The sequence below is a fragment of the Meriones unguiculatus genome, chromosome 8 (genome assembly GCF_030254825.1).
Source record: "Meriones unguiculatus strain TT.TT164.6M chromosome 8, Bangor_MerUng_6.1, whole genome shotgun sequence".
In the NCBI taxonomy this organism is placed as follows: Eukaryota; Metazoa; Chordata; class Mammalia; order Rodentia; family Muridae; genus Meriones; species Meriones unguiculatus.
The window spans coordinates 109,837,982-109,859,700 of NC_083356.1; the positions used below are offsets into that span (position 1 = coordinate 109,837,982).

The window sequence follows — 21,719 nt, forward strand, 5'->3', positions numbered from 1 at the left end:
ACTCTATCTTCCTTCCCCCAAGACGGTACAAAGGGCACAAGGAAACTGAGGTGTACATAAGCTTGAGTCTGACAACAAAAATTGAGGACCGTAAGCTCATAAGTATCTTCTAGATTTCTAGTAGTCACTTGTGAGACACGTGTTCCCCGTTTGTGACCACTGAAACTGTTTTTCCTTTTAAAGATACCATGTTGGCACCGTCTACTGAACTCCTTGGTTCTGCGTCTTTTCCCTTGAGCTCAGTTAATTCTGAATCTTCTAGAGAAAAACATAAACTGTAATTCTCTCTGTATTCCCTTAATCATTCTAAGCTGGCCTAGTTAGGCTTACCTTTCTATAATGAAACACCATGACCAAAGCAACTTGAAGAGGAAGTGGTTTTTGCTTCCACTTCCACAGCACTGTTCATCACTGAAGGAAGTCAAGACAGGAAATCAGACAGGGCAGGTACCTGGAGGCAGGAGCTGACAGAGGCATGGAGGGTACTGCTTTCTGCCTTGCTCAGCCTGCAGTCTTAGAGGACTCAGGACCACCAAGCCCAGGGATCGAGTCCCACAATGGGCTCAGCCCTTTCCCATCAAACACTAATTAAGAGAATGCCCTACAGCTGAATTTCATGAAGGCATCTTTTCAAGGATTAGGGTTTCCTCCTGTCTTAGTTAGGGTTTTACTGCTGTGAAGAGACAGCGTGGCCACGGCAACTCTTATAAAGGAAAACATTTAACTGGGGCTGGCTCAGAGCTTCAGAGGTTTAGTCCATTATCATCATGGTGGGATCATGGCAACATGCAGGCAGACATGGTGCTGGAGCCGATGAGAGTTCTACATCTCCATGCTCAGGCAGTAGGAAAAAGCTTTGTGCCACTAGCCTGGCCTGAAGCATCTGAGACCTCAAAGTCCACCCCTATGGTGACACACTTTCTCCAGCAAGGCCACACCTCCCAGCAATGCTACCCCCTATGGGCCAAGCGTTCAAACACATGAGCCTATGGGGGCCGTTCCTCTCCACACCACCTCACCTCCTCTCAGAAGACTCTAGCTTGTGTCAAACTGACACAAAACTCGCCAGGACAGAAGCCATGCACACCCCCTTTATCTTTATTCCTTCAAACCCCCACATACTCCTCCCTGAGTGTTAGCGTTTCTAGTCGGTGAGGCCTCCCTAGCTCTGTCCCTTACGTACCCCCCCACAGGTCCCAGGCATGCTCAATCATCTCCAATCAGTCTCAGCCCTCAGCCCTCCTATGCTAATGACACACACCCGTGTGAAGAGTACAACTGACTTCTCCCTCTGCAGTTAACTACCCTTCTTCCTTCTATGCTAACACTGTAAGTCTCGCTTTTTACATCTTGGGTTGGAGAGCCATTAATTTACTAGCGTTTGTCTTCTGTGGATAAAAGCATTGATACTTCACTCATTAAAGGAGTTTATCCATTCATGAAGCTCAGTCAGTTTTCCTGGGGGAAAATACGCCTTAACATGGAACAGGAAGGAGAATAATGTAAATTTAAGGAGAAATTTCAACTCCTGTTAAAACAGTTGCATAAGTATTAGTCCTGTCATCAAAATTTCAAAAGACAGCATATGGGACAGTCACCTGACTCTGAAGCTGTTTCTAAGTTTCCACTGTCAGCTAGAAAAACAAATGTCATCCAGCTAGACGACCGTTCTGTTTAGCAATCTGTACTTTCTCTTTCTCTCGCATGAGAACATGAATACTGTGCCTTTTACCATTCCTCAGAATGGAGTAAATGAACTGCAGTCAATTTATATAATTTAAGTGTGTGACCTTTTTGAAAACAGCACTTATCACACATGAAGCAAATATCATTCTAAATAAAACGCAACAGCTTAAATATTTATTGCTGTTTGATTTTTAAATCCTTAAATAACTGTATGCACACATTCAGACACATGGGTGATGGCGGGTGAATAGTGACTGCGTAAAGAGCCTTCTATATGAAACCCAACTCGTTCTGGTCCACAGAAAACAGAATTGAGTTAGTTCATTCTGAGTTTTAAGTTATAAATGCTCTCTATAAAATAGCTTTACAATCTATCTCGTTCTCGGGAGTTTTTCTTCGTGTTTCCCTCTGACAGCACAGTGTCTGACCGATGCTAGCGCTGGAAGCGTGGTCCTGTAACTGTGAGCTCTTCATTAATACTTCACTTAGGACAAAGCAGAGCAGAATCCCCCCAGTTCAGACCCGGGACCCGCGGCCCCGCGGTGCGTGGGCCGAGGGCTCCCGCCTGGGAGCTGCCGCAACCGCCACCTTGACACTGGGGCTGGGCCTTTACCGTTTTCTTGTCCGGCTCCTGACCTGATCTAGCTAGGGTCGAAGCCCTCCCTGTTCCGGTGACCAGAGCTCTCTCCCGCTTTCAGTTTCTCAGACTGTTGACTCAGGTTTTAGGATGGCTCTCAACAAAGCTCAGAAGCAATCTGAGGATTGTCGGGTCGGCCTTTCACACCTCGGAAAATCTATCCCAAACATCCAATCCCAACATGACTTAGAGAAATCCGCAGAAGGTCCCTCCGGCCCCGGAAGCTCGCCCTGAGCGGGTCCGAGACCTCCTGGAGTGCAAACCGCTCCAACCAGGGCAGCTGCGGCCTCAGGTTCAAAGTCAGGGGCTGGAGCTGCGGGTGGGCTCCTGGAGTCTCCCGCCTCACCCCCAGCAGGGCCGGCTGGGGCGCCGGCGAGGAGAACCTGAGTCGCTCCGGCAACCGCGCCGCACGCTGTCGCCATGGAGACCCGGGATGCCCCAGCGAGCCCAGCGCGGAGGCGCCGACGCCGGCGCCGTCCAGATGCTCCGCGGAGGCGGTAAAGCCTCGGAGAGGCGCCGACACAGGAGCGAGAGCCTCCAGCGGCAGCAGGACCAAGCGCTGGGCAGCAGCATCTACCTCCTGCGGCAGATAGGCCCCACCGGCTTCCTGCTGCGGGAGGAGGAGCCGGAGAAGGGGGATTTCCGCGTAACTACCGCGCCGCCCGCCTCCCGGGGGCTGGGGGCTGGGGGCGGGGAGGCGCCCCAGCCGACCTCACGATTCCGCACACGCCCACACCAGCAGTCATCCCCACCAGTGCTCCCAGGCTGTAAAAACCTGCAGGTCACAAAAGGAAACAGTGTTTGCTAGAGGAAGATTCAGCCTTGATAGATAGTAGCTCAGATTGCGTCCAAAATCCTGTAAGATGAGGGACCTTGAATTTTAATACTAAAAACACAGGAGAGGGTTATATAAATATCTGTTTCGTGGTATGAGCTCAGAAGCACTGTAAATCAAATGGAGATCCTGTTATCTTCTAAGTGTCTGCTCATTAAAATCAGTTTCTGTGCAATAGTTTCTATGATCATTTTCTCTTTACTCCTCTTTTAAAATGTAGCAGCTAATTAAAGGGTAGCTTAAATGTTGAAAGTGTGTGAGCGGGTAAAAGAGAACAGATGTTGCATATTTACATGTCCTGCTCTTGTCTGTCTAAATCGAGCCACCGAACACTTTCCTGTTGCTTTAAATATTTTAAACTTGTTGCCTCATAGTTAAGAGCACTAGATTCCCAGGCGCGGTGGCGCACCCCAGCGCTCAGGCAGGCAGGGGCAGGAGAATCTGTGGGAGTTCGAGGACAGCCTGGTCTACAAAGTGAGTCCTGGACAGCCTGGGCTACACAGGAAAACCCTGTCCCCTGTCCCCCCCATAAAAGAGTATTCGATACAGTTCATTACTCTGAACTTTGTTCAAAGGATGTTTTTCACTTTGCTGATTACACAGTTTATTGAGTTTAACAGTTTTACTCTGTATAGTTTTGAATAAAACAAATCCTCTCTAATGAAAGTATAGTTCCGTTGAAAAAAAAATTCAAATGAACAAGCCATCGTACAAAAGGCATTTAACTCTATCCCTTAAAAAGTTGTGGTCTGGAGGGAGAGCTGTTAGTTTAGTATTTAATCTCACCTGAGAACAGACGACCTTTAGGAAATGTGCTACCATGGTCTCCCTTGTTAACCAAGGCAAAGAAAGAAGTGCAAGCCCAGCCGAGACCGGGAAGGGAGAGTGTTCCCAGACCTCGTTCACTCACAGACTCCGTTCAGAATCACTGAACCAATTAATGATTTAAGTCTCTTTTCATCTAGTTATTTTCCCAATTTAGTTTTACACTAACTCTTAAGATTAACTGGGATTTTTTTATGCTTTAATTTTCCTTTAAAGGTTTTGCTGGGAAACCCCCATGAATGCAACTGCCCCACATTTCTGAAGAGCGGGGACCTGTGTAAGCACATTTGCTGGTGAGTGACCTTTGGCCTCGAGCAAGTGTGTGCAAAGAAACACGCTTTACCACTTTGCGCAGCTTAAATACAGCAAGAATGAGGAAGTTTGGTACCGAGAGAATTAAAAGCTAAGTGGCCATAACTTACCAATGTGTTAGAATTGCAAGTATTCAGTTTGGGTCCGAAAGTGAGTGAATCAACTGGGAGACATTTAGTAATATAAATGTAAGAAATATAGATATATCTTGTGTGCGAAGATGTGATATCTAACTATCAAATCTATCATTACTCTTGAGACATTACTTTCCTCAACAACTTTCTGTCTCGTGAAACACAGTGTCGTTTTCTATGTGTCAAGTTTTAGACGTTTTCACTTTCACTATAAGTATCCTGAGATGAAATGAGGGCTTTAAAGGAAGGAGCCTCTCAAAGCTGAAACTTCCATGGTGTTAGGGAAGCCTGTGTATAGGGAAGCCTGTGTATTAGATAGTTGTCTCCCACATGTGGAAGACAGTCTCGTCATTTAGGCCCTGCTTACGTTTGCTTTGCCTTCCTATCCTCACACCAACATTTCAGTAAACACACCCTTCTTAAAAAATGTTTTAGTCTGACGATGGTGGTGCGCGCCTTTAATCCCAGCACTTGGAAGGCAGAGGCAGGTGGATCTCTATAAGTTCGAGGCCAGCCTGGTCTACAGAACAAGTTCTAGGACAGCCAAGGCTACACAGAGAAACACTTTCTCAAAAATGTATTTTTAGATGTATTTTAGTGTGTGTGTGTGTGTGTGTGTATGTGTGTGTGTGTGTGTTACCTGCCTGCATGTATGCATGTGCACCATGTGTGTGCCTGGTACCCACAGAGGTCAAGGATGTTGGATCCCCTGGAACTGAAGCTGCAGATGGGTGTGACCTGCCAGGTGGGTGTGGAGAACTGAAGCCAGGTCTTTTGCACAAACACGTGCTGTCAGCTACTGAGCCATCTCTGCAGCCCCAGAAAATACGTTGTTTTAATGTATAGCCAGGCATGATAGCACAGAGAGCTTCCTAATACTTTTTACTTATCAGGTTTGGGACTGTGCCATTGTGGTCACTTTTTATTGAACATCTACTGACATAGGTCATTGGCTCTATCTGGAAAAAAAGATAAAGACACTGTTCTTTCAAATGTACACTGTGTCATCATAACATTTACAGTAGCTGTTTTTAATATTAGTTTATGATAGAACGGGGAGTTGTCATTCTTTTCTAATTTTAACATACCATAACTCACTTCATACAATAACTATAAGCTAAATGCAAACATTATCCAAGTATGTAGTGTATATTAATGTTAATGCAATTAATGCTGAAGCTCATTTGCTTTATCTTTTTAAAAATGTGCTTCCTTCCTCTTTAAGAGTCACAGTCTTAGTAAGATTTGAGAGTTTTATACTGCACATTAAAATAGGAGATGTGAAACCCAGTTTCCTGGCGCTCACTGGCAAGGAGGCTGAAGGGATTGTTGTGAGCACCTGGACGCCTCGCTTGCCCTGAAGGACTGAGACCAGAGAAGTAAAGGCATTCTCTCTCTCGTCAGTCTCTTCAGCATGGGCACAATTTGCCCGTCAATCTACATTACCTTAACTTAAATCACAACTATAATTAACAGAAAATTAAGTTTAAGTTTATTCATAACATTTTCTGCATTAAATAATTCTTAGTCTACATGTTTAAACAATATTTTTAAATTATATCAAAATAAATGCTTAAATTTTTTTTTTACTTGTAAATATTAGGGTCTTGTTGAAAAAATTCAAGCTTCCAAGGAATCATGAATGTAAGTTTCTGCTTTTTATTTTCTCATCCTTTAATAATGTGAAATTAACAAAAATGTGAACATTTTATTTAAACATATTCTTAACAAGCTTATTTTCCTAAAGAATCTAGTAACTATCTCTTCCCAGTTCAGTTTGAACTGTTTGAGCCCAGTGGTGGTGGCACACGCCTTTAGCCCCGGCACTCGGGAGGCAGAGGCAGGCAGAACTCTGAGTTCAAGCCCAGTCTGGTCTACAGAGCGAGTTCTGGGACAGCCAGCACTAAACAGAGAAACCCTGTCTAAAAAACCAAAACCAAACAAACAAATGAACAAACAAACAAAAACTGTAAGTTTGCATATCACATTCGAGCTCAGATTCTTAGTGACACTGGGAATGAGGACCACAGGTGGCTCAGCAGGTAGAGGGGCCCGCATTGCAAGCCCGGGGGACCGGAATGCAGTCCTCGCCCCCAGCAATGCTGCCCTCTGAATCCACATGTGCCGTGACACTCACCTGAAGCTGCACGCTCACATTGACGACAAAAGTACATAAAGCTGACCCGGAATAACAAAGGTTTCTCTGAAAATTTGCACAAGATCTGCTAAAAAACAAAACCAAAACAAAACAGATGAAGCAATGGTTTTATTTAGAAGAAAAGTGTTTCTCTTATCCTAAGCAAAGATTCACAGAGGCTTTATATACAAGTATAGAATAAGTAAAAATGTTCAGGTGCCATAATTACCATGACACAGAATTGCATTCAAAACCATGGCTAACCCAGGCATGGTGGGGCACACCTTTAATCCCAGCGCTCAGGAGGCAGAGGCAGGCAGATCTCTGTGAATTCAAGGCCAACTTGGTCTACATAGTGAGTTCCAGGACAGCCAGGGCTTCATAGTGACACCTGTCTCAAAAAAAAAAAAAAGGTAATTTGGCTAAAATTTTTGTGCAAAAATGTTTAGGCATCGCTATACTACTTAAATTAGCTTTTAATAACCTGAAAAAATTGAAGAAAAATAAAAGAAAAATCTGTCACTATATAGATACTGTTGTCTGTACAAAAGTAAAACTGAGGAGTTACTTGATGTTCAACCTAAGAACTAAAATCTGAATTTTAATAATGACTGTTCATAATATTCATGAAGAATCAAACTGACAGCCTAATTTAATTTTTTTTTTAATTCAGAGCTTTTACTTAGGCAAATTGATTCCCCATGTCACCCATCATAGAACAGATCCCAGTGTTCTGTTGAGAGGTAAACCAACATTGGTGTCGCACGCCGAGTTTCCTCCTGCTCTCTGAAGCCCACATGGTCCTCCAGAGATGTCTTCTATGATAGTTTTGTGCTGCCGCAGCCCGCCAGCCTTCCCGGCTGCGTCCTGGCGTCTGGTGCTCTGAGCAGCGGAGTCCTCTGACCTGTGTGCCCTGTGTCACACCCTGTCTCAGTCACTGCTCTGTTGCTGTGAGGAGACACCATGACCAAGGAACCTCTGAGGAAAGAGAGCATTTGCCTGGGGCCCGCCTGCAGCTTCCGTGGTTTAGTCCGTTATGACCATGGCAGCAGGCAGGCAGGAGCTGCAGCAGGAGCTGAGAGCTACATTCTGAGCTGTAGGCACAGAGACGGGCCGGCATGAAGTTTCCCAGTGACACACTTTCTCCAACGAGGCCACACCTACTCATCCTTCTAAGCCTGTCAAAGGCCACTCCCCGATTCTAAGCATTGAGATATGAACCTGTGGTGATATTCTTCAAACTACCGCACATTCTAACTCTACACCTAGAAATGACGCAATTCTTTACTTGTCCTCTCATACTCTTCCTCCACGGCTAGTGAGTCCACGGGTCCTCACTACCTTTGTGGTGCACCCTACCTTTTTCTAAAGGTTCCTACCTCTGGTGTTCTTATCAAGGTTCAACACCTTCAGCCCTTACTCCTGTTCCCCACAGCTTCACTGTTTTCACAGCCTGTGCCTCGTGCCTTCTTTGTCATATCTGCAAATGCTTTCCACACGATGACAAGCTTGTCTGATCTCGTACATATTTTCTTTTCTATTTCAACATTAGGTTAAATGTTGACTTCCTCCAAAAGTCTCATTCTTGCTGTTTTTGGTGTCTTTCCACATCATTCTCACAAGCTTCCATATTTCAGTTGAAGAACAGAAACATACGATGAGCCATCTGTACAATTGTAATTGCAGTTTTATAAGAATTAAAAAGAAACAAATAATTTAACAACATATTTCAACTTACTACAGCAAAATAAAATGTAACTATGCAATGGGACTAGAATGTAAAAGCACTTACTCTTTCATTTCTGTTTGTTCTTCAAAGCCCAGGGCATGAGATAACCTCCCAGGATCTGTACTCAGGCACGGGTTCACCTGTACTCTAACACGGCCAACGTCTGCTCTGCCTATAGTATAATGTATGAAAACGGCGTAAGGAAGCCTACTACTTTGCATGCTAATTTTAAAATAATAATACAAATAGATGTACATAATACCAAAGTCATAACAAAAAACTTTTGCTGATTGCAGATCATCAGCCCTAAATGACACAATTTTTAATTCACTTGTTTCAGCCACATTAGTTTAAAGCCAAGCAAAAACAAACAAACAAAAAACAAAAACAAAAAAATGCAATTGTTCTTATGGCCAAAATATTAGGCAGAATGTGTGTTAGGTACATTTTATGAATTAAATCATGTGAATTGCTAATATTTCAGTGTTTTCACTTCAAAAACAGCATTTTTTATGAATCATTCTAATATTTTGTGTGTTTTCTTTGTATTTCTTAATGGCAGAAGTCATTGTTTTTCTAAGTATCAGTACAGAAAGTATAAAATGACTTAGCTTGACTGTATACATTAATTTAGAAATTTTATACTTCGTACTGAAATAAGTATTTTGAACATTGAACTTTGTTTTTCCCAAAAGTATATTCCTAATAAACTTAAATATATTTAGTGGTTTCTTTTGAGTGCAATGATGTATGAAGAAATCTGCTCTTTTATTAAATTGTTCACAGATAAATAAAAACCATATTAAAAAAGAAACTTTCAAGTTCCCACCATAATAATATATAAAACCTTACTTTCTGTTGATTTTATGATTTTATATATGTATATGTAAACCTAAGCACATGTATATACAAACCTAATTTGTTGGAATTCTGTGTTCTGTTTTTTCCATACAATTTGTATCACTTTCTAATTTCAATTCTATGTTTTTATTGTAAGTTCACTAAATGGCTAATGTTCTACTGAATATGGCATATCAAAATTAATCTCCCTTTATTAAATATTTATTTCATTTCTGCCTTTATAACCTTTTATATGAAGCTTTCTCATTTTAATGTTTTAACCTAACAGAACATTGATTTTTAATAGGCATGTTAAGAATTTTTGTTTCTCATGTGAATTGCTCTTTTAAATAATTTTCACCAATTTAACGTGAGTTCAACAGTACAGCAATATTTTTCCATAGTTTTAAGTTCGTGTTTAATAGAACTCAAAGATATTAACCACATATTCAGGTCTCTAATAGAAATATATGTGTTAATATAACTGTAATTTTAATTCACGCAAAATATAGATGGCAGATGCAAATTCATAGTTATTTATTCGCGCCTCCTAAATTAAGTAGACTTGTTATCACTCTTCCGTATGTCAACCATTCCTATACAGAAATCCAAAATGCCTCCAAGCAACATTTTAAGTACAGAAAGTTTATACTTTTATGTATCGTTACTTATTTAATAGATTTAATTTAACGTCCCTACCTTATTCTTGTTTTAATTCACCTGAAAGAAGGAGGAAGGAAAGTATTTCAATAACATACTGAGGTGACTGAGGGTTGATGCAGAGACAATGAACAAACCAAACACCATCCTCCATCCTCCACCAACACAGCTATACATGGATACCACAGTAACAACAGTACAAGAGCGAGCAAGAGAAACCCAATGACTATTGCCATTATTTAAAAAAAAAAAAAGAAGCTGGTTTTGAAAGGACTGACACAATGCACACGGAAAGAAAAAGAAGCTGGTTTTGAAAGGACTGACACAATGCACACGGAAAGAAAAAGAAGTATATTCAACAGTACAAAATGCTTGGTGTAAAAATAAAGAAAACATAAGGGTGCAAGAAACAAATTGGCAAAGAAGGGTAATCTCTGAAATGTTTTGAAAGAATTTTTGGTTTTATTCCAGTAAACAGTCAAAGGGTAATTTATACATAAAGAAGTCCAAATAGCAAATGAGGAGATGGATGATAGCCTTGCAAATTTCATTAGAATCAGAAAAGGAGCGAGTTAAAATAGAGAGGAGCTTGCACACTAAACAAAACTTATTTAATAAATGTGCAAATGTTTTGTTTGCCTCTTGTTCCCAAGAATACGGACTATTTCCTTTGTGTGATGTACGGCGGTTGTTAGACAAGGTTAGCATCCTCGCTCTTCCCTTACCGGCTGTTCTTTTTGGCCTCACACACTGCTTTTGCTGTATGGTCCCAGAGTGCCCTCTATTTTCTAGGTCATGTTATACCACACAGAACAGTCTCCGGGCAGCTTCTGGGAAATTCTTAAATGTGCAGTCTTTTGCTCAGTTTCTGTCTCATACTCTTTTTAAAGAGAGCAGATGTTGCTGCTCTCCATGACAAATAGCCCTCCTCCTCCAAGCACTGATCTCCCACCGTCCACCTGCACCTGCCTGGTTACCGCAGACAAGAGACAAAGGTTCCTTCAGTGTTTAATTGGGGGTCTCTCCAGGGAAACAGAGCTTTCACACTCCTGCACATAATACTTAAGTTACATGTATTTAAAATACACAAAGTAAACAGAACTTGGGGACTAACCTATGGTCTAAACAGTGCTATGTTGGGGAGGAGAAAGCTGTGGATGGGGATAAAGAGTAAAACAGTTGTTCGTAAGAGCAGCAGAATGGGGCAAATTCATAACTCAAGAATGTGCATCCCAAGCATTCAGGCAACTGCGGTTCCTGTCCTGCTGTCCTGCAGAACACTGTCCCAGTGTGACATGAGCGAGACAACCACAGCTATCTTTTCTGTGGATTCAGAACTGAGCAGGAAGAGAAGCACAATCGATCCACCTCTCCATTATTCACTCATTTGACAAACACCGGCCTTGCGAGCCTACTCACGTGCCCTATTGTCTCTTCATGTGTGCTTACCGTTGTTTCTTGATTCATTTAAAATTGTAATCACTTTCTTTGTCTATATTTGTGTATGTGTTTGTGTGTCTGTGTACGCGCTCCACGTAGGGGTGTCCACGCAGGCCAGAAGAGGGTGTCGGGATCCCTGGAATTGCAGGGTGCTGGGAACTGAGCCAGTGTCCTCTGCAACACGTGCTCTTAACCAGCGAGCCATCTCGGCAGCCCTCACGTTAATACTGTTGTGAACTGATGAAGGATTTGTTTGCAGTCACGTGAAAAGATCCTCACCTCATTCTAATCCAACCCCATGACTAACGTGATCACACCCAAAGCCTGTGGGCCATCCCACACTATTTAAGTAACAAGGTGGGGGAGGCGATGACATTATTTTTATAAATTGTTCTTTTCTAGCCATTTCTCCTCCAAATAGAACACAAAGAAGTGGTCAGGGTGACTAACAATCCAACGAGTACTATCTTTCTGATATTTGAAAGAAAATTGCAGTTCAGCCTGTCATTCCATCTTTGTTTCCTTTCTTGCCACTGAGTCTTAAGGTTCTGCTATTTTTCACTAGCTGCTTTCCAGTTGGGCCTTGTGGAAGGAGAAATAAATGACTTGCTTCGTGGCGTGCATCAGATCCAAACCCCCCAGCGTGCAGCGGGCGATGGGAATGCACACGTGGACGAAGGCGGCTGTCTCAAGCAGAAGGACATTGGCGCAGGGGACATCTGCCCCATCTGTCAGGAGGAGCTGCTGGAGAAGAAGCTCCCTGTCACCTTCTGCAGGTGACCGTTTGTCTGGGCTTCCAAAGCCTTAGGACAATTCCAGCTCAGCTCCCAGGAAACCATAGTGTGAGATTCCCCGATAGGAAAAGTAAAAGCTTCCTCTCGTCTAACTCCCTTTGTGTTCTTTCATTTCCTAATACGTATCTTATAAGATGTTCTGTTCTTCTAAACACTTCTAGGCTATGTTGTAAGATAAAATTTGAAAATATAAGTCCATAGTAATTCACCGCTCTGCTTTAAGTAATCAAGAATAGGAAGACTTTTTGTTTTAAACATTTTTACTGATTTATTGACTGACCTTATTGACTGACCGACTGGTTGGTTAGTTGGTTGATTTGGGGAGTGGGTGGCGTCACATATGTGCCTTGGCATGTGTGAAGGTCAGAGGGCAGCTTGTAGCAGTTTTCTCTTTGCACCTTGTGTGTTCTAGTGATCAGCTCTCACTCAGACCACTGCGCACACAAGTGCCTTTCCTCTCGTGGCGGCTCACCTGCTCTGTTTCTTCTTTATATAGGGGAAAATGATATGACCACAACCCTATTTTCTGAATGTAAAGATTATTTTACTTTGAAGTTATAAACACTTTCCAATTTTTAGGAAATTCTATCTTCCACTTAAGTTGTTCAAATGTTTTACTTAGTAAAAGTCTGCGCTGACAGAATCTCACTCATCCGGTTCTTCATGACACTCAGCAACTGGAATCTAGACACTGAGGCAGCCATTTGCTGCTTAAGTCTTTTCATCCTTTTTTTCTCTTGTACACTTACCAAATATTTGACTCTGATTCTGCACATTCTCACGTGGTTGTGTCTATCGAATATTTAAAAGGCACTACACCTCCCCAAATATTATTTCTTCAGCAGAGGTTTCTCATGTCATATGCTACGTGATTTCTCAAAAAAGCAAAAGGGAGAAAAGTAGGGTAGGACTCCATCTTTTATTTAAAGAAGTAATGTTTTATTTTCCTCTGTGTTGAAGCTACACACTCATTCTGGCATTATGAATGAAAAATAATTTAACAATGTAAAATATTTCACCATTTTCTTTAAATGAGAAAAATTTATATCTGAAATTCTGATAAAGATGGAAGATTAGACTCATCTATATGTAATCCAACTATACCTAAAAATCAATACAAAGTGCACCTTATAAGGAATAAAGATGCCCCCCGAGAGGTTTTAATTTACATAGTTACAGCAAATACAATAAGTGATCCGCGTGAATTTTGTTTCTGACAGATTTGGCTGCGGCAACAACGTTCACATAAAATGCATGAAGATCTTAGCGAGCTACCAGGAGAAGGCATCGGAAGGCTCACTGCTGAAATGCCCGCTCTGCAGGGAAGAGTTTGCGCCGTTAAAAGTCATCTTGGAGGAATTCAAGAACTCCAACAAACTTCTGACTCCGTCTGAGAAAGAACGCCTAGACAAGCACCTCGGGACTCCCTGCAACAACTGTAAACAGCTGCCGATTGAGGGCACGTGCTACAGGTAAGCTCCGGCTCTGTAAGCTCCGCAGCCCAGCTCTGAGCCACCCGGCGCGCTCTCCCTCCGACGGAGGCTGTGCTTGGGTGATGGAGGACAGCTTGTATGGGCTTTGAGTTCTCTTGCGGGCTGACTATGAAGCAGCATCCGGAAGCCCTGACAATTGTTCTTCTTTGTTTCTGTGGCTGTGGTTTCCCACATGGAAACTCACCACTACTATCCTGTAATATACAGACTAGGGGTGAGGAGTCATTGCCACGTCTCCTAAGAATCATGGGACATTGATTAGATTGGCTGAATTTTTCATCTATTCCCACCTACCCCAGATTACAAGCTGTGTTTCCATCGACCTCGAGTATTGGTTCGTTTTCATTCATATTCACCGCGGTGATAATAAAAGCAGTGTTATTAGTGGGGGAAACAGTTTGACAGTTTCATGTTCAACCGCCAAACCTTCCTACAGTTGCCACAGCTACACAACTGCTAATACCTTAGAAACTATAATTTCTTGAATAAAACCTTAAGTTGTCTGTCTGAAAATGTTTTGCTTCAATCTTCATTAAAATTTCTAATCCCAGCCCTTGGGAGGCAGAGGCAGGCAGATCTCTGTGAATTTGAGGCCAACCTACTCTAAAAAGCTAGTTCCAGGACAGTCAGGGCTACAGAGAGAAACCCTGTCTTGAAAAAGAAAAAAAAAAATTGCTGAAATATATCAATGTATGAGCTAAACTAAATATTTCTTTTAACATTCTGATTCATCCCAACAACATTTTACACCTTTGCTTGATTTTAATCCTGTTTTCTGTGCAGAAGAAAATTAATCATTAACAGAAAGCGTGTGGGAAGATGGCTGGCCGGAGCGGGCCCCAAGGAGCCACCTAGCTTGAGCAAGGGCAGGACGTGTACAGACATTTAGCCTGAGGAGTGCTAGCTTAGGAGTGTTGACTCTAGGAACAGTGGTCTCCGGCAGCTGTTGCGTGGACAGCTTGACCATTCTCATGAGCAGGGTACTGAAAAGCCAGGGACCAAGGGTCACAGGCGAGAAAGCTGTGAAGAAGAGTGGTGAGGACAAAGCAGAAAAGCCCTGGCCCTTGTACTCCTCAAAGGGTTAACGCGTGGCTCAGCTGACTCCATCAGCAGCGGGGAACACTGCGTCATGTATTTGTTGAGGGCTGCCCACTCCTCGGGCGGGAGACTGTCCTTCCAGAATCTGCTAGGTCAGCTCTTCCCATCTGTGCTTCTGTTCCCCGCTCAGTGTGATGGGAGGATAAGGTCTCATGACTTGTCTTTGAGTGTGGCTAACAGCTACCGATTCTGAATTCCTCAATTACAAACAAAGCTGTATTTGTGACATCTATGACTCCATCTTCTACTCTTTGCTTCAAGCGCCCACTATTTCAGTCAGCCTCAAGAGCTAATTCTGCTCCATGTAACAGCAGTTTCCTCTTAATGCCGAGTCACAATACAGCTGATTCAGCTTTTAGGTTAGCTCAGAAAACATCAGATGTGGCTGGGCGCAGTGACACACTCCTATAATCCCAGCATTCCAAAGGCAGAGTTCAAGGCCAGCCTGGTCTACAAAGTGAGTCCAGGACAGCCAAGGCTACACAGAGAAACCCTGTCTCAAAAAAACCCTAACAAATAAATCATATGTATGTTAAAAGTAAAGCCTAGAGTTACTTAAATTTTTATCCCAGCATCTCTGATACATCAAGCAAATTGCTGCTTTGTGATGGTAATCATTAAGAATTTATTTATATTAATAACCATTCACAAAGTAGCACTGTGTCTTCTAAAATGTATGAGGACCTATTTTTCTCATTTCTCTGGGGAAATTGCCTTCTAAATTAGAACATTTGAATTTAAAACTAAACTTTTTTGGTTATTCTCATAATACTGTTTATTTGACGAATCTTGTAGCAAGTAAACTGAAATCCTATGTGGTAAAATGTTTACTAATAGTATAAACCTGAAATTGGGCTTCTGTAAAGTTACATTTTATAGTCTTAAGTTTTGTTGAGACTTCACACATTTATCCTTCCTAATTTGTGGGGAGGGGAAAAAATGAATATGATTCTGTTGTCAAAGAATCCTGCTGATTGTAACCCTATCCTTCATGGAACAATTGGAAAGTAATGCAGCAGACGTGAGGCAAATCATGCCTTCATGGGCTTAGGTCCCATGGAATGCTAAAGAAAGAAATCACTGGGGCCTAATTTGGTTTGGAAAAGCATCACAGGATAGACATGGAGAAGGCAAAGTACCAACAGTCTCCCATGTATATCCAGGCTTATGACAGAACTTTAGTATCCAGGGTACATGTCAGAGGGAGAGAGGTTTTGATGAGCTAAGGTTTCTTATCAACTGACCTTTAAATAAGATGGCCCTGACCTGGATAAACCCAGTATAATCACAAGGGCTTGAAAAGGGATGAGGGGGGAGTGAGAGATATAGCTATGGAAAAATGGCTTTAATTTCCTAAAAGATGGGGTGAGGACCGCAAGCTGGGAAGTGTGAGCTGCCTTTAGAGTATGGTACAGCCCAGGAAACAGATGTTCCTCTGAAGGCTCAGAAGGTCACACAGCTGGGCCAACACCTTATCTGTATCCTCTTGAGATTCATCTAGCCTCCATTCCACAGAACTGCCTGGTAAGAAAATTCTGCAGAATCAATAGGAAACTAACCCGTGTGGGCTTTGCCATGTGGCTCATTCTCGGGGAGATCATCTGCAGCTCTCCACCTACAGCCATGCGGTGACTGGCTTCTTCTCTCCTGTCTTGGCGGGTTGTATTTCAGGTGCACCGAGTGTGTGGAATACCACTTATGCCAGGAGTGCTTCAGCAGCCGCTGCCACCCTTCCCACCCCTTCATGTTCCGAGAGGTAAGGTGCCCCCTCGCATCCTAAAGATCCGCAGATAACACTCTGGACGGAAGGAACTGGCTTTCAATTTAGAAATTGTGAAATTTAGAAATAGAATTCTACCGTGTACAAAGCAACCAGTTTTTGTGCTGGTGCTCTATGAAGTCTGTTGTCTATAGCCTGCACTGGGTTTCACAAAGCTAAGGAACGGGCACGGCAGCCCTCAGCCCGAGAGCGAGTTCTAGAGACGCTAGCCTGGAGGCAGGATTATTGTAACATCTCTGGCAAGCACTATGGTTTCTCTTAAAATTTCTCATGCCCATACATACTACATGGAGACTTTCAGGCACCCTTTGAACTGTTCATTTTAAAAGTAACACCTGAAGCATGCTGTGGTGGCACAGACCTGTAATCCAGGAGGCTAAGGTACGGCAGTCACGTTCTTGATGCCAGTCTGAGCTGCTCAGCGAAACCCAGAGCTCAATATTTACTTCTACTGTACATGTGTATCCTGATGGTGAATAATGCCACCTTTTCTTACTATAAAAATAAAACATCTGTGAGTACAATTAATATTTTCGCATTAAGAAGAACTGGGTAAGCCAGCAAAATAACCCAAGTTCAACCCCTGAGGCTTACGTGGCCAAGAGAAAGGGTCTAATCCTGTAATTCAACATCTGCCTTCAATGTAAGTGCCATCACATGTGTGCAGCACAGAGGGGCGGGGGAGATGAGAGAACAAGAGACAAATAATAATATAACAGGAGGAAGAGAAGGAACAGTGCTGGGCACGGTGGTGCCTGCATACAATCCCAGCTACTCAGAAGGCCGAGGACGCAAATTCAAAGCCAGTCTAGACGACTTAGGAGACTCTTCCTCAAACTTTACAAAACAAGAGCATACAGAACCTTTTTTCAGATACTTGCTGCTCTTCCAGAGGACCCAGAGGATAGCTCAAAACTCTCCTGTAACTTCAGTTACATGGGATCCAGTGCCCTGCTCTAGAGTGCTCCAGCTGCCAGTGCTCCAGCTTCTAGAGGCACCAGGCACACACCTAGTACACAGATATACATGTAGGCAAAACACCCATATACATAACATTCTTTAATTAAAAATAATGAATTCAAAGAGGGGGTGTTAGTCAGTGTTCCACTGGTTAAAACTTCAACGCTGAAAAAAAAAATTAAAGTTGTTCTAGTTGCCTCACAGTAGCACATGAGATTCACAAGTAATTTATACTTTTAAGGTGGTAGATATTCTTATAATGAGCATTTTACAATATTATTAATATGCAGCCTTAATTTAACAAAAATAATTTTTATGATTTACAAAATAACATCTACTCTTTTTCTCCTATTTCAGAAGAGAAACCAAAGATGGAGATCAGTAGAAAAAATATCAGATGCTGTAAAATATTTAGATGTTAAAAATGAGGGAGAAGCAAATAGGCCACATTTTCAAGAAAAGCAAGAGTGAGTGTCTCAGTAAAATTTACATTTCCTGTGTGACGGGATCTTTGGATGATTTTTTGAATGGGTTATATGTGTCCCTTGGTTTCATATTTGTTGAGCAATTTCTTATGTATCCCAATATTTTACATCCCACTGAAGAGCAAGGGTCTGAGTCAGCCCACTCGGATGCACCCTCGCCAAACATACTCTATCAAGGTTGCTGTGGGGATACAAACGTCCCTGTTTTCTGTACATCTTTTTCACCTTTCAGACAGGGATAATTTTGTACCATTATATGCAGAAATCTGCAGAGTAATGGAAGCATTAACATTTTGTCGTGTTGTGAATAAAGTCCAGAGCAGGTCCTTTCACCACGCTGTTGTTGTTTCACCGCTTGCTAACGGCACTGAATAGCAGTCCGCTCGCGGTCTGTCACCGGCGGTACGCAGCACTTTGGAGCTGCTCCGTCAGCCCATCCGCTTGGGGCGAGGTGAACCTCCTCCCTTCACGAACGCTGACATCACCTACCCGTTGACATCAGTACCCCGAGCCCTCGAGCTTCCTGCTGCACACCTCAGCTGACTAGTAAACTGGTTTGTGTTTGGAAAATGTAGAATTATTTGCTCAAACTGAAATCATTTCCCAGACTCGGGGTCTACACAGCAGACTTACTGCGCTGACTCAAGAAAACCTCGGTCTCCATTGTATTATTTACGGAGAAAACGTGTGCTCTGAGTTACTTTCTGGTCTGTAATCACACATGGGCATTTAGGCCTCTGCTTATCTTTACACAGTCAGTTTTACACGCCAAAACATGCTGTGAAGTCACTGCCTCTCCTGCTGATTACCAAGAACAGCAAGCTGCTGGCTCCCGGGTACCAGTGCCGACTTTGTCTGAAGTCATTTTGTCCTGGTCAGTACACACGACTGCTACCATGTACTCACAAGGTAAATCACATCTTTTTCACTTTAATAGTCCTGATGGGCCCTTTCTCATGAAGGAAGGGGCAGTCCATCTTTCTCCTTCTATTCTTTGGCCGGCTCTTCTCTGCAGAGATGCTCCCTGGCACAGCACAGGTCAAACTCATGCAGAGAAGGTAGCTTGCCTTTGTGACACATTTGTGTTCAGCAGGACTTGATTCTTTTTACACTCTATAGGTAGGATAAATGGCACCTTAGCTGCACTCTTTTATGTACTTAAGTAATGTCGATTAGTATTTACTATTGACATATCTTTTAATAAAGCTGCGGTTAGTCCTAAACAGCTGTATAGAAATCACCACACAGACACTGGGATTTATTTGATTAACCTAGAGCACAAGGCTGGGCAATGGTTGTTCCATCCTAAACCTCCAGGCCCATGTCGTTTCTACCACTCAGATTTCCCACATTATACTTGCTTTTAGTCATATCTTAGGTCCAGCCCACCTCTCTGCGTCTTTCCAGGACCTTTCCTCCAGCCTCTGCTCTCCCAGCCTCTCTCCTCTCTCCCCTCCTCTGCCTCCTACTCCTTCCTGACCTCTGGCTCCTCCCCTTTCCCTACTACTCCTTCCTCTCCATTGCTCAACATTGTGGCTGGTTGTTTTATTTCGGCATGTTTACACAAAGTCGAGACGGGTGATGCTTAGAATAAGTATCACAATGCAATGGCTGGATTGAAACCAGAGAGTGAGGGAGAGAAATCAGCATTTGAATGAACAAGGGTAAGGTATATACATTCCAAAAGAACATTATACGAACACTTTTGTTACATGTGACATAAAAAAGCCTATAGAATCCCAGCATTGTGCCATGTGTCTTTACAATTCTCTAGATAAAATAGGTATGCATTCATTGAAAATTACTCATAAGAACTCACTAGAATCAAAGTCCAATGTCACTTGAAATAGTCATGGTTAATAATCATTTTCCAGAAATAATACTGCTTAAGTGAACTTTAAAGTCACACTTAAACTGTCTGACAGTGCTTTGTATAAGCAAAAAGTGTGTGTGTTAATTAGCATCTCCCAATTGCTAGACTCATTTTCAACTGTAATTGATTATGACTTTTTAATTGTTTTCTTTCACTAGAAGTTATTAGTAAAAAAAATCCTACCTTAGACAAGGGAGTTTCTAACAAAGTTATGAAGGTGATAATATAAAAGGCTTTGCATTTTACTGTGGAAAATGGAAACTAGTCAGCATAGGCATTGTATTTGTAAGTGAACTTGTTCAAAACCTTTTCCTAAAACTTGATAAGCTAGAATTATCTTCCTTTTGCTCAATAGTTCCAGTATACAAGTAGACTGGAAAATTTTATATAAGTAGTGTCATTATAGGTCTGATTAACTTACGGCCTTTTGTTTCAAGTTTCACAGGAAATGTATTGACGATTGGTTATTCTACAAGGACAATTCATGCCCTATTGACAGACAAGTCATATACAACCCGCTGATCTGGAAAGGCACAGCTGCAGACAACGCCCATTCGTCAAAGCAACAAGAGCCCAATCTTTTTATTCCTGGTACTGGATTAGTTTTAAAACAAAATAGAACTGGAATTTTGCCTACCATCCCTCAGTGTAGTTCTAAAATTCTGACTACACCTCAAAATCCATCAGACTGCTACCAGAATTTAACAATAGATGACCTATGCTCTGTCAAATTAGACAATTCAGATTCAAAAAAATTAGGCTATGGGTCTAAAGGTAGCCACCATTTCCCCACATATTTTCAAGATCCAGCCACTGGATCATTTGGGCAAACACCATCTCAAACATTTCTTCCCTCCCTTTCCCACAAGAGTATGACTTGTCTCACTGGAAGCCCACACACCTGTGATAGACACCGCACCAGTCAGAGTCAGAAGACAACCAGAGGTTCTGAACACATGAAATACAGTGCGAGGAAATGTCTCGGTACTAAGGCAAGAAAAGAGAGGAGATCAAGTTCCTTCCCTGCAGAGGACTTGAATTTCACTATCAACTGGGGTATGACCAATCTCACCTTGTCTAACAGGCACAATAATTCCAGGAGGAGAGTGAGACGGAAGTGGAGCCGCCCACCCAGACTAGCTGCCTATCCCCCATTGCAAACACAAACTGCTGCTGTGTCTTTAATAATGGAGGGGATTCAGTTATGAAAAATGCTTTTCATTACATCAGAAAACTTTACATTTTAATATGCAGATATTTTACTTGTAGAATATAATGTACACTCTTGATGAATGTATATAAAATGCTCTATTGTCGTTGTTGCCTGTGTCTGTGATGACTTCCTGTGGTTAGGCAGGTCACCCTGCGCAGGGGACACTAAACCCAGAGTACGCATGATGTCGTTGTGAATGATGAACAGAGCATTCATATCGTATTGTACGCTAAATAATTTTTTCACTAAAGAAAGAGATTTTTCCCTGCTTTGAGTCACTGCCCTAAAAAGGCAAGAAAATAACATTGCATGCAGATTACCTCCAGGGAACTACATAGATTTCTCATTTTTCTTACACTAACAATCACTGAAAACCTATACAGAACTCCTAATGGTGATTCTAACTATGTTTCCTTAAAGCAGTTTTATTATATATGAAATGAAACACAATGCAATAAACTATGACACTTAGAGTGGTTTTGCCAATTCTCTTTTGAGATGTATGTATGTATGTATGTATGTATGCCCAGCAGAAGTGGACATTGCCCCGAGTCAGGGCCTCTCGCGAGGCCCGAGGCCCATGGAATCAGCTCGGCTCGGCTGTCCGCCGAGCCCCGGGGGTGCCTTCACTCCCGAGATCACAAGCACTGCCCCAGCTTTTGACTGTCCGTCACGGGTGCTGAGGTTCCGTCACGGGTGCTGAGGTTCCGTCACGGGTGCTGAGGGTCCGTCACGGGTGCTGAGGGTCCGTCACGGGTGCTGAGGGTCCGTCACGGGTGCTGAGGTTC

General features: G+C 42.5%; 1 protein-coding gene across 1 annotated transcript; it reads left to right on the forward strand.

The window, feature by feature from the left end:
* The first annotated feature begins 2,757 nt into the window (after window positions 1-2,757).
* Window positions 2,758-21,339, forward strand: Zswim2 (zinc finger SWIM-type containing 2). Its single transcript, XM_021654450.2, has 9 exons — window positions 2,758-2,969; window positions 4,200-4,276; window positions 6,033-6,073; window positions 11,801-12,011; window positions 13,250-13,501; window positions 16,292-16,376; window positions 17,718-17,827; window positions 18,601-18,754; window positions 20,156-21,339. Exons 1-9 carry the CDS (start codon window positions 2,805-2,807, stop codon window positions 20,924-20,926), a joined length of 1,866 nt encoding a protein of 621 aa, XP_021510125.1. The 5' UTR covers window positions 2,758-2,804; the 3' UTR covers window positions 20,927-21,339.
* The last annotated feature ends 380 nt before the right edge of the window (window positions 21,340-21,719 follow it).

What these genes read in the sequence shown, in the direction of transcription:
- Zswim2 (XM_021654450.2), top strand. Translation starts at nt 2,805, where the DNA reads ATGCTCCGCGGAGGCGGTAAAGCCTCGGAGAGGCGCCGACACAGGAGC. An exon ending in CTCCCTGTCACCTTCTGCAG is followed by an intron (nt 12,012 to 13,249) that starts GTGACCGTTTGT and finishes TGTTTCTGACAG; the next exon opens with ATTTGGCTGCGGCAACAACG. An exon ending in ATTGAGGGCACGTGCTACAG is followed by an intron (nt 13,502 to 16,291) that starts GTAAGCTCCGGC and finishes GTTGTATTTCAG; the next exon opens with GTGCACCGAGTGTGTGGAAT.